Consider the following 13,807-nt stretch of genomic DNA (forward strand, 5'->3'; position numbering starts at 1 on the left):
TCTTTTTCCCTTCTTTTGGGGAGAATGTTTTCTGGTGTTGGAGAAAGGTATAAAGCTATTCCCAATAAAATAATCTATTTTTAGCTTACTGAAGCCATGGTGGTATAAACAAATCATGATTTTATCTTTACAAGTCATATTTGCTCTAAAAACTTGATCTAGCAAATTTTTCATTCTACTGGAAGAGAACAACCATAATCAAAGTATAGAACTTTGTGTCATCATTGGTCCTGCAAGTGAATATTGTTTGAGCCTATAATATAACTCAATCTCTACTTAGAGAAAAAGACATAAAAATTGTGTTTCTTTTAGATAATTGTGCAATTGGTTTGAACATGCAAATAAATTTTTTAAAATTATCAGTTAAAAGGTATCATGTGCCAAAGTGACTGTGGATATTAAATAAATGCCAGTAAATATTCTGAATTCGCTAAAAGAAGAAAGCCCTAAGAACTATCATCCTGAGACAAACTAAGAGAAAAAAAAAAGTAGTAGAAGAAGAAATTGTTAATATATTTAAGCACAAGTTAAAGCATAGTGTTCATGATATCGACATTCTTCTAAATTTGTCTTCCTTCTTTTAAAATGAGAAAACCGGGGGCTGGGAATATGGCTTAGCGGTAGACTGCTCGCCTTGCATGCATGAAGCCCTGGGTTTGATTCCTCAGCACCACGTGGTGTAAACAGAAAAAGCCGGAAGTGGCACTGTGGCTCAAGTGGCAGAGTGCTAGCCTTGAACAAAAGGAAGCCAGGGACAGTGCTTAGGCCTTGAATTCAAGCCCGAGGACTGGCAAAAAAAAATAAAATAAAATAAAAAAAAATAAGAAAACAAAGAATAAAATCATAAATTATGTGCCAGGTTGAAAAAAAATACAAGTTAATCATCTAAGTGTGCTCTCAGAACCATGAACGCTTAAGTAAATATGGTAGGAGGGCAGCTTGCTTTCCAGGGCCATCTTAGCTCTCACTCTCCCTCCTTCTACTCTGTGCTCTGTTCTCCAAATGACTTTCCAAAAATGCTTTTGATCTGTCACCGACTTGTTTAAAGACCTCTTCAAGGCTCCACGAGAGCTGAACACAAGGCTGCTTTTCAGCCTCTCTTCTCGCTAACCTCCTGCCCTCTGTGTACATTAAACAGAAGCCAAGCTAGTTTCCCAAAATTGGCTTAACATTTTTAAAACACCATGCCTTCGTGCACATTTGTCCCTCCCTTCTAGATGCCCTCCTCATTATCTTTGCAACATTAAAATTATCTATCCTATGTTCTGCTTACAATCCCAAACTTCTTTTCCATTTGGACTTAATTTATCTCATGTTTAGCCCATATAAATCTGAGGTACGTATCTGTTCATTTTTTAGGAGACTGAAAGTTCACTGAAGAGTAAAAGTCTTTTTACTATATTTGTGCTTTGTGCAGTACATCGAAAACGTGTACATACACACAAAGACAAACACACATATGCCCACAGAAAAGTAGCAATGATATACCTGTATATTATTAATAATAGCAATATAATTAAAGTGATCAATGTGTATTAGGTGCTTACCCCATGTCAGTCACTGGAGATGAAATAGGATTTATAGCTAGTTGGTTCCAACGTCCTTACTTTTAGCAGCTTAGGTTCTGGAGTCAGCTGCTTTAGACTGAACCCTGCTTCTGCCTCTGTAACTGAGTGACTCCTGTACCTAAGGGTTTCCTTTTCTAAAATAAAAAACAGTTACAGCATTTGACTTGAGGTTTCTTTTTTTTTTTTTTTTTTTTTGGTCACTCCTGGGCCTTGGACTCAGGGCCTGAGCACTGTCCCTGGCTTCTTCCCACTCAAGGCTAGCACTCTGCCACCTGAGCCGCAGTGCCACTTCTGGCTGTTTTCCATATATGTGGTGCTGGGGAATCGAAGCGAGAGCTTCATGTGTAGGAGGCAAGCACTCTTGCCACTAGGCCATATTCCCAGCCCTACTTGAGGTTTTTCAATCAATTAATTTAGGTAATTTATTTTAAATTTCTTAAATATTGTCAGGCACCTAGCAGTATAGGTTAATAGTTCATACTGTTGTTGTTTTCTTTCTTTAAATCCTGTAGTATTTGTTGACTTATTTCAACCCTCTTCAGTGTAACTCTTCAGATTTTTTCTACCACTTGTCACAATCTTCTAGATTGAAGAGAGGACCTATAAACCAACTACTCTGTGAAATCATTTCCTATTCCAACAAGATTATTCTTTTACTATCTTGAATATGTCAATACTTTCATAGCAGCTAAGTTATGTGTTATCTACAGGAAATATTTACAGTGAGTGAAATAGTACAACATAAGAAATAATTAATTAAAATGAGTTATAAACTTTTTCTCATAAGAACAAGAAATCATCTGTTCTTTTGTATTTGGGACCCAATTTTTCAGTCTTAATTAAATATGAAAATATTCTTCTATCAGTCAGAACACTTTAAAAGACACGGATAAGAATATAAAAAAAAGCCTTGTACTTAGCCATATCTATAGCAAAAAATTTAAATTATATATTAGAAGAAAAAATCTTCCACGTTCCTATGTAGCATTAACATATGAAGATCAAGTGCTTACTCATTATGCTAGTAAAGTCCCAATTCAATTCAATCTTTTTCAATACAGGAATTATTTTGGTATCTGAGGAAGCATACTCAATTTTCTTGGTTCTATTAGAGCAAGTTTTAAAGTGGTACTCCATTAAGATGTATTTTCTTATAATGAAAAGTAAATATATATGGGCATACCCACTGAATAAGATCAAAGGGATTTTACAACAATTATCAGGGCTTGATATTCTTAGGTCCATCATATTTCACGATGTGGCTCAGAAGAATGACATAAATAATTAGAAAAAAAGAGAGGTCTCCATGAAGTATTTGGGGTTGTTGTCCTTTCTGGATATGCCTTTTGAAACTGAAACATAATACTAATTTAAGTCAACCATTAGTTAATATGTTTTTTTAAGACTGAAATAATTCTTAGTCCTTTTCTCTAGTGGAAATAGTCTATCTACCACTAAATATTATTTTCATTTTAGTACTTTTATAATTTAGTTGTGGTAATAATAAGCACTATGGGCTTTAAGACTTTTGTGAGATACTTTATATATGTGTAGAAGAGCATAACAAGATAGCAATAAGATGTTTTTAGTGATAAAGATTAGGAAGAAATTAAAAGATGGGATCTATATTGAAAGTGGGAGAATAAAGAAGTTCAAAAACTAGATTTTTTTCCCTCACCATTCTTAATGGAATTGCACTTGTGTATTCTATTGTTCTTTTCCCTGGTACAGTATAAGGGAAGTGAAGAAACAATGTCAACAACATACCTGGAATGCAGCGTGAAAGTGCTTTCTTTCCTGTTGTTTAGACATATACGTTCAGTCCTACAGAAATCTTGAATTGCAATGGAACAGAGGTTTTATCAAATGTTTGCTCTTCTTTCACACATACACAGAATGATTTTCAAACAACAAATATATAGTAGTATAATTTATGAATGCAGGGGCTGGGGAGATAGCCTAGTGGCAAGAGTGCCTGCCTCGGATACACGAGGCCCTAGGTTCGATTCCCCAGCACCACATATACAGAAAAACGGCCAGAAGCGGCGCTGTGGCTCAAGTGGCAGAGTGCTAGCCTTGAGCGGGAAGAAGCCAGGGACAGTGCTCAGGTCCTGAGTCCAAGGCCCAGGACTGGCCAAAAAAAAAAAAAATAATAATAATAATAATAATTTATGAATGCATTCGAATATGTGAGAAGTTAATTTTCTGTAACATCTATTTAATCCAGATTCTTATTTATTTTAAGATACCCTTAGCTCACGGAAGAGAATGAAAGACAGAATACTCAATAAATATTATGAGACAATATAATCATCACACTTTGAAAGTTAAGGAGCTGGTATTAATAATACTGAGACATCTAGCAAAAATAAGCACTAGCCCAACCATACCAAATTGTATACCTACTTATTATGTATGGAGAAAGTAGAAGCTATGAGGCATTTGTAGATTTTGTTGCAATTTATTCATCCCTGAAATTACAGTAGATAGATGGCTCATCTCTGAGAATAAGAAGGTAAGTATTTCAGTTGATCTAGCAGTCTTTTCTTCATGTCACTTTTATTTACAATCTTACCCTCATTATTTAACTCATCATGTTATTGAATTATTTATTTATGTCTCATCTCCTTAACTGTGCTTAACCTACATAAAGTGTAGGCCTAGCTCATTGTTTATGACTGGAAATATGCTATATCTTGTTTAACATGAATTGAATGAAATGAGTTGAAATAAGGATATTTAAGAAAATTTAGAGTTCTAGAACTAGTAATGGCTAAGGAGATAAATACTGGGAAGATTAGTGGGGTCTTAATTTAGAGTTTATCATTTACTAACTGCATAGCCTTTGATAATTTCCTAGGAAAAAATTAAGTATTTTTCTTCATTAAGCCATGCCAAGCAAAAGAGATTAAATCAATGCCACATTCATTATGTTTACTCAAAATTTGACTATAGTTTTATTATCATTATTGTGATTATTATAAAAGTTATTAAAGTTTGACCCTAAAGAGTACAGATCAAAGAAGATAAATGTTTTGTATGTATATTCAATAATTCAAACTACAATTATATGATGCCTTGCTAATTCATTTAATATTAAATAAACTCCTGAATTTTCAGAGTTTTAGGAAGACAATAAGGTTAGGCAGGTCAAATAACTCACATGAAAGGTACTCACTTCAATTATAGCCAATTGAATCAACACAACACATAAATACTATTAAATAAACATGAGCATTTATAACCTCTTATCTTTTTGTCTCATTTTCCTTTCCAAATTTTAAGGGAGGAAATGCATGAAAATATGTTTCCATATATCTATGAAAGTAGGAAATAAATGATCATATTTGTAATTGTTATTTCTTCCTTTAGGTAGAACTCAGAATTGTCTTACTTTAAAGCAGATAAAATTTTATTGACCATGATAAAAGAGAATTAAGTTTCTCTAAGAGGTGATTTATTAATTGGGAAACTATCTCACATGTAGAAACAAACGGAACATTATAGCCTGTACAAAAAAATGCTTTAAATAGGTGTTATTTTCATTGATGTTCTTTGCTAAAAATACAAACTCTAGCATAAAAGCATTCTTTAAAAAGTTGAGGTAGATTATAGGCCACTGAAATGGTTACAGAGAGAATTTCTAGCATCTACCATGTTTAAGTACCATCTCTCTATTGTTTGGCATTATATTCTATAGCATTTTGAAACTTTTAAATCATTTTCCACTCATAACCAAGTCAACCAATACATTATGTTAATGAATGTTACAACATAGTAGCCTTTTATCTAACTTTTTGATAAATCTTAGGAGACCAACTGCTAAGGATCTTAGACTTTTTCATGCGCTGCTACATATTGCTTTGGTTTGAGCTAAGTGTTTATATGTCACTGTGATTTCTAAACCTTATGATCCTCTTCCAGGAAAGAATAATTCTGCACATAGCACATAGAGAATGACACATAGTATTGTAAAGTATGTTCTCACTGCCATTTATTGCATGTTATAATTGTATGTGTTTGTATGTGTGTGAATGTGTGTGTGTACTGCTTATTTATTCCCCAGATAACTTCTTTGTTCTTAAATAAAATCCTCTGGCTATTTTCTATAATCCCCTTTGCTTACTCTAGAGGTTGATATGCAGAACAGGTGTGAAATTGAGAGGTCAGCCATTTTCAAAGGGCAGGGCCATGGCAAGAAGATTGAGTTTCTTACACTTTCTACCTTGTGATGTTTGTTGATTTTTTAAGCTCCTGAGCTACTTTATTGGAAACATATCTTCTATTCATTTTGTAGCAGCCAGTGAGTTAAGATATGCTATTTTCTATGACATAGAATTAAGGGAATATTTCATGTAGTTGGAAGGATTTATAAATTTGGGAAATAATCTAGTTGTTAAGAGAAACAGAGCAGATTTTCTTTCCTTCTCTAACCCATGTCTAGTGTATTGCTCTGTCTTGTCTCTTGACTTTCTCTGTTTGCTTTTTTTACCTATCTTCAAAAGTTTACTAAAACATCCTAGATTTGATTTTGTTCAGCTTCTTCAGTTGTAATTCAGACATCAACATATGCTATTCACATTTCAGGGACAGCAAAGGAAGGAGTCAACATTCCAGTTCAATCCTTCCTAAAACTATTGACTGAGGAGTTATACAAACTAGAACTCTGATGGTTGTTGGAAAGCTAGAAAAGCTTTGTCCTTGTCTTAAATAAGCAGAAATTTTCATTAGGATAATTAGTCAAATTTCAGTGAAGGCAAATAGCAGGTTAATATCATAAGAGAAAATAAAAACTGAGAAATTCATACACCCTGAAATAATAAGATACTACAGAACAATAGAAACTTGGACTGCATATCGAAAATGTACAGAACTGTATCAGAGAAAAAGAGTAGTAGAAATAACTGTAGATGTTTTTTAGACAGAGAAATACATCCGCGTGCACACACACACACACACACACACACTCTCTCTCTCTCTCTCTCTCTCTCTCTCTCTCTCTCACAGAGAAACATACAAGCACACCATGGTCTGGGAGGCAATATTAGTTGTTTAATAGAGGATTTCAGACAGCAGGCAGTGGAAAATTAGGTTTGGAGACAAGAAAGTTACAGCAACTTCAATCAAGAGTAATATTTTAATTACGTATTTTATTATACTCCAAAGTCAGTGATTGGAGTAATCACAGCCAAATAAAAATGAGTTTTTGCAATCCACTCTAGATTTACCTTTGCCCGCCCTCACATTATTGGCATAAAAATAAGGGACTAAATGTGGTAGAAAAACAGTTAGGGAAATATTTATTAAATTTTCATACATTGTATTGCTTCATATTTGAAAAATGAATATACATATGCATTTAACAAATATAGAAATAATGGAAATCAATAATATCTTCAAAGACTTGCTTGTTTAATAAGGTTTTTAACACACTACAATAAAAGATTTATTATGAAATATGTCCCATCAAAAGATAGTGTGAAAGCGTTTTGAAAATTTAATTTACAGTTTAAAAAGAGTTATATAGAATGATTAAAACATTAGGTTAATATCCAAATCTATTTTTAAAAGATAAAAACTATGCCAAGGTTTTAACTCTAATTTTTTCTGAAAATATATGGTCAAGCAAACTTAATCAAGTAAATGAAATTCTACTTTTATAGCCATTCCCTCAGACAAGTACACAACCTGTGGAAGTGCCTAGAGAGCATGCCTGTAGTCATATTCATACTTTCTTGCAGAACTCAATTATCTTACTCAGTTCCATAGGAACTGAAGAAGACTGTATTCAATTAACCAAAGAAAGTTCCATTTCAATAGGTACTCAGTAAAATCTAACAGAAAAGCCAGCTGTATGAGGAGAAAGCAGCAGACAGATCAGCCTTACATTTTACCTATTCTGCAAGTTTTTAATTGTTTTCCTTGTTTTTTTTTCTTTCTTTTCCCACAGGGAACAGGTCTGGTTATATTAAATCATATTTATGACTAGAAAAACACTAAGAAAATATTATGAATGTTATAATTGGAAAAAGTCAGTATTTCCCAAAGTTTTTGTCTAGGTATTTCCAAATTTTATATTAAAGGTAGCCTCAGATGAAAAATTAAAACAATCCTGCTTCTCTGTTAAAATAGTGACAAATATATTGTGATGTAATTCCCTACCACAAGGTTGAAGATCACCAGGAAACTATAGTCTCATTAACCCAACTTTCTATACTGTTGAAGAAGGCATAGCATCTATCTCACTTATTTTACTAATGTTTGATTGCAAAATCTATAGTGACAGAAATGGCTGATACAAACTTGACTGTATGTAGCTAAATTCTCTACTGCCTGCCCTTGTTTGATTTGCCAATTACCGTTGAAATTTTTGTTTCTAAGCATCAGAAGTCCAGCCAGGTAAAAGGCAAAGGTTGTTATATTGCATTTTAATCAATCATATGAAGGAGAAATGCAAAGAACCTCTCTGCTAACTCTCTGCCACACTCTGTTTGGCTTTTCACCAATACTGGATGAGACATAGCTGGCACTTGTGCTTACCAGATAATCCTTATCCATGATGGTATAAAATCAAACCTTTATTAGCTAGGGCCTGACAGATCTTCCGAAGGCCTGTTGTTCCCATTCAACATAGTGGTGTGACTAAAAGAGGTTGCAGAACTCTACCTCCTCATCTAGGAAGAGTTTGACAAGTTCTGGTGACTTATTTCAAAGTCTTCATACATAATATTAGGAAATTCAGCTCAATCATTAAGTATTTCTTCATTGCTTGCAAAGAAATACACAATTGAGTATTTGAAATCCCTTTATATGTAATACCGTGTTACTATAAATGTATGAGAAGACTTGGCAAGATAACACTACTGGAGTCAAATACAAGAGACAAACAAGGTTATGTTGTTTTTGAAGGGAGGAATTTTAGCTCCGGCACCTGTGTTCATAAAACTATGTAATGTTCTTTGCATTAATGAGATATGGCATATTGACTAAAACTCTTAAAAAGTAGAAATCAAAGACCAAGCCATTAAGAACTGAAGAAATGTCAACTTTAACTCCATTGTAATTTAGACCTGTCAACAAAATTATCAGGATAGCAATTTTACAGATAATTTCTAGGCACCGCTTGGAGTATTCCACTTGTATTTAATGAAAATATGCCTTCTCAAACAATCAAATATTTGCCTTAAGTTCTACTTCAGGATGTTTGTGTTTGGTTAACTAAAGAGTCAAAGTGAAGCATTTATTTTCAATAGGATTTGAGAGGAGCATACAATTAGAGGATTTGGAAATAGCTATGTACCTAATGAAAATTAAGGAAGAAATTTACTATCAGATTGAAATCTGTTCTTATTTTGTTTATCCATGGGTGCATATTTCTTATATATATGGAATGACCCTTGCACATTTTTCTCATTGAATATATCATTTCAGGTAAATAAACAGATGCGTTTTTGAAGATCAATGTTTCATGTTCTACAAAAGAAGATCCCTTGAAAAGGAATAATTTCTGTGTGGTTTTGTTTTATACTTCCATCCACCTTAAGACTATCATACCACCTACCTATGCCTAAGATTACCTACACAGAGTATCAAAGGAACTTCTCTGGCATGGAACAAAGTGCAAGGGTTTGCCTATTGTAGTCATTCAATAAATAGTTGGTAAAACACATTACATTGAATCTTTCCAATATCCCTACTATGGAAAATGATTAGCTCCATTATTTCACACCTTTAGTTATAAATAAGTACAGTGACAAAATGATTACTACAATTAACATTCATTTCTCCTTTGGTAGATTTCCACATACACCAATTTGCAGGCTTAGAATTTTGAATTATTATCACATAACCTGATATTCTTATAAGGAATATCACCAAAAACATGTCTATGATTATTCTAAGCATACCTTTGAGGATACATTACTCTAATAAATTACTCTACTATGAGAAAAGAGTGAACATTTGTTTGAAGGAATAAATACTACAACATAGAATGAACAGTTGATTTGGAAATATTTTTATTATTATCATTTAATGCCTTATTTTTATATGTACAAAGTCATTCTGAAACAAGGCTTGTGGGACATTTCACTTAAAATTTCAACTCTGAAAACTAAGTTTGCATTAGGATTATTCAGCTTTCTTGTACTCTTTCTTTATAAGAGAAAAACTATTGCTTAAGACATCAACCCACAAAATTTTGGAAGATTGAACGTTAATTTACCAAATGCTTTCCTCTTTTTTAAAAAAACTTGGAATATCAGTGTCCTGACTTTGTAGGTATAAAGAAAGTTTACATATATGTGTGCAAAGTGTAATACCTCTGAACATAATACATTCTTCAAACTAACTTTACACATTTCAACCTTTATGGATGGTTTCTTAGAAGTATGAAATAAAAATTGGCATATTTAATCTGTCAATATGTATTAATAAATAATACAGTGGCAAAATTGACATCATAGTCACCTCTAAAAGACAAGTAACCATGCTCTGCCAACGTCTTTATTTTACCTATTTTTAAAAACTGTAGGGGAGATGTGCTCTCAGACAAAAAAAAATGTCACTTTACTGCTTAAGAAATAAATGCAAGAAATAGCACTTTAAGTAGTGAAGATACATGAAGCATTGCATCTTCATAGCCGGCTAAGGAGCAACAGCTGCACCTAATTTCAACTTGACGTGCTTCACATCTCATATTCATATAGGTATTTAATGATCCAAACATAATGGTCCTATATAGAATAATTACTTATATGAAGGAGCAAACTTCATACGCATTCCTTTTTAAATGATCCTTCAAGAGAAAAACTGCACCGGCTCTTTGAACAATGCATACTCTCTTTCACCAATCCAAATGTTTGGGGCTAAATGGCCTATCTTTTAAGAGAAAATAATAATAGTGTCAAGATTATTTCTTTTTGACAGGTTCTTTTTGTCTACCCCCAACCCTGTATAGCCAGTACAATGAAATCAAGTAGAATGCCAAACCTATCATTAAGTCAAAGTGGTAGATGGTTACAAGAAATATCAGAAACAAAAGGAAATAAGGTATCTTAGAGGTACTATATTTTGAAAGCGGAGCCTCGTTGCTTTGAGCTTGATTTGCCTGGATAGTAGGACTAGCAGAAGTAGAACTCTCTGGTTTGCTGTGACCTGAAGTGGATTGTTTCTGTCCGGAGCATATGAATCCTTCATTTTCATTCTTTGTCTCATCCATGTTATCAGAAGACTCACTGGTTAAAATCATTGGCACTAGAGATTTTCCCACACCACATTCTCCTGGTTGGAAAATCTGGCCCATAGATCTTGCTTTTATATTACATGAAGTCATTATTTCTGAACCTTTGAAAACATCTTCAGATTTAGACCCAGGGTGACTGTGGATTTCACTTGTTGGATTATAATTATATTCTGCTTTAGTAGGAATAGATTGGGGTGTCAGAGTAGTAATTGTTTTCTCCCCAGCAATTTCTTGTTCAGAAGGTGGCACTAACAGTTTCGTATGGTGACTGGGAACATGAGAGGTGTTCTGAGAAGCCTTATTCATGTCTGAGTTGAAAGCAGAAGGAATTACAGTATCTAAGTCTTTTTTCCTAGATACTTCTTGAAAATGCCCCAGGTCTCTATTTGCTGGGAATATTCTTTTGTCTATTGATGACACTCCAAAATATAAATCCAGTTTTGACATTGCTTTTTGATCTCCTGTAATGAACTGGGAAGATTCTTCTACAGATGATATATTTCCCGTGCCATGTAGCTCCCTGTCATGTGTCTTCCCAGGATTGTACATAGACGTGGCTTCCTCCTTCCCCATTTCATCTACATGAACATTACAAATATCCAAACGAGATTCCTTTTCAAAATGCTTGTCAAAGATTACCCCTGCTGTATTCCGTTGACAAAGGGTATAATGCGAATCATCCCTTCTCCCTTCATGTGGATCAAACGCTGTTTCTTTTACCTCGATGGGCCTGTCACTTCTTGCTGTCTCTTGAGGTCGCTTAGCAATTATTGCTTTTTCTCTTGCAGACATGCTTTCTGGAGTACTTTCTGATGTTGCCTTAATTATATAAGCTGTATCTACTTGTGATTCCTCAGTAATACCATGATCAGCTAGCAAAGACAGTTCGTAGTGCTCTGTTTCTTGGCAGGTAAACAACTCTTCTGTAGAAGGAGCTTTCAAGCCTTTACAATCACCTGCTTCTTTCATCTGCTCAGTTATATTCGTTTTACTCCCTCTTGCTTTTCCCTCACTTTCCATAGCATTCTGATTTTGTATATGCAGGGTGTGCTCCTTTGGACCTTCAGGATTTATCGGATTGGACTGTTTTCCTTCAACTTGGAAAAGATAAGCAGCCTTCAAAACATTCCCATTTCCATTTTTTGTTGAACCAGTTCCCCTAGTTTCTCTTTCTAAACTGGTGCCTATGTCAGGGGAGAGATGTCTATCTGGAGTCTTTAACTTAGCTTCATCCCAATGCACGTTTGTCATTGGGGAGGGAGGTGTACCTGCTGCAGTCATGGAGGTGCTAACATCAGCATCTTTACTTGACAGGACACTGGTATTACTGGTACTAGCTTTAGTCCCTTCCATCCTTATTTCAGTGTGGCCCATTTTGGTTTCTTGGTCATATGAGATTGATTGATGCTTCTTGTTTTGTTTTGCATTAACACCTAAGCTTATGTTTTGTTCCATCTCATAGTTTCCCTTGCGATAATCTTCTTTGGAAGATGCTTTTTGTGCTGATTCTTCCAGATAGGTGGGTACATCTGAATGGAAATCCCTTCTTAAATATTCCCAGTCTTTTATTTCCATTTTCTTAGCTCCTTCTGCACAAGTCTTCATGCCTGCCATTGGTTGGTCTGAAGATGCATGTGGTCTTTGCCTTCTGCCACTACCATGGGCTGGATTAGCATTATCATCCAGGAGTTCTTCAGGGTTGATATCCAATTGAACTAATGCACTGTTACTGGTATCTCCCACGATTGTCGTCATTTCTCCCATTTCTGTGCTAGTTTCCTCCGAAGGTTGATACCTCCACTCATTTCTGGAGGAATACTTGCCACTCTTGCAAAATTCTGCTGTGAAGGAGCTTTCTGTTGATGACCTCGGAGACAAGTGTCTTCCAGACAAATCAGTGCCTGTCTCATCATGAGTTTGCTTCTTCTCTAACCCCTCAGTTTTATTTGGAAAATTGAGTGGGTTTGTTGGAAATGTATTCTTTTCGGCTCTGGAATCAGCACTTTTAGTTATTAAATGTTGATTTCTCTTTGGGGATTAAAAAAAGAACAAAAATGAATAACCAGAGGACTCTTTTATAACATACAGTGCATGAGGTAGGTTTTATTAACTCAGTTAATAATTACCTAGTATATTTCCTCAAGTCACTTCATTTGTGGATTTCCTACAAAGTCACTATGCCATAGGTTTTGTTGGAGATCTGGGTAGACTTTTGGGAATGAGATTAGTAAAAAAAAAAAAAAAAGAGGGGGGGGCGTCCAAATTAATCACCCTCCTTCCCAGCTTGCAAATATCACATTGTATTATTCAACTATTCGTGCTTGTCATTGCACTTTCTCCTCACTTAGAATATACACATTGATAGCTCCATGCTAATCAATTAGAGAGCAGCTTCCTGGGTACCCCTTGCTGCATTTACACTTGCTAGAAAGGTGCCCCCATTACAGTTTCTCTTATTAATATGTTTTCTGCAAAGCTTCTGCAAACTATTAATAGCAAAACGTCACTCAAAGAAAAGTGAGGGAGTTAATGTCTCTGCAAATTCTGTTTTAATGACCCACTGCCAACTGGTACTCAACTGTATTTGAGCTCTTCAGTGATGCCAACTGTCAGGATTTAACAGTGAGATGCCTGTGTTTTTTTTTCTCCTCATAACTGACATTTGCATGATCTCAATAATTATATGCAAATCTTACGTTTTTCCCCTTCTTCTCACATAAGGCTCATGTTACTTGTCAACTGCACAGCTGTCTTGTAAGCCAATGCCTGTGGGTTCCACAGATTTGGTTGTATTTCCATCTATTATAGAGCTTCATTGTTTTATGCATTAACATCAGCATAGAGCAAATTAGCATCTAAATTACAGCTCCCTGTTCATTTATTGGACGTACAATCTCATGAACTTCTAAACAAACTTTTATATTTGAGCCTGCTCATTGTAATGAGTTATACTGGTGAAGCATGTGATTTTTCAGTGCCCTTTCATTATATTCTG

At 34.6% G+C, this 13,807-nt stretch overlaps 1 protein-coding gene across 1 annotated transcript in view; it reads right to left on the reverse strand.

Moving 5' to 3' along the window:
• Positions 1-6,600: 6,600 nt before the first annotated feature.
• Ppp1r3a (protein phosphatase 1 regulatory subunit 3A) overlaps positions 6,601-13,807 on the reverse strand; it is a 36,529-nt gene continuing 29,322 nt past the window's right edge. Inside the window, exon 4 of the mRNA XM_048340095.1 lies at positions 6,601-12,840. Within this exon, the coding sequence (XP_048196052.1) occupies positions 10,480-12,840 (2,361 nt within the window). The 3' untranslated portion in view covers positions 6,601-10,479. The remainder of the gene's footprint in view (positions 12,841-13,807) is intronic.

This window comes from Perognathus longimembris, chromosome 2, assembly GCF_023159225.1.
Source record: "Perognathus longimembris pacificus isolate PPM17 chromosome 2, ASM2315922v1, whole genome shotgun sequence".
Lineage (NCBI taxonomy): Eukaryota > Metazoa > Chordata > Mammalia > Rodentia > Heteromyidae > Perognathus > Perognathus longimembris.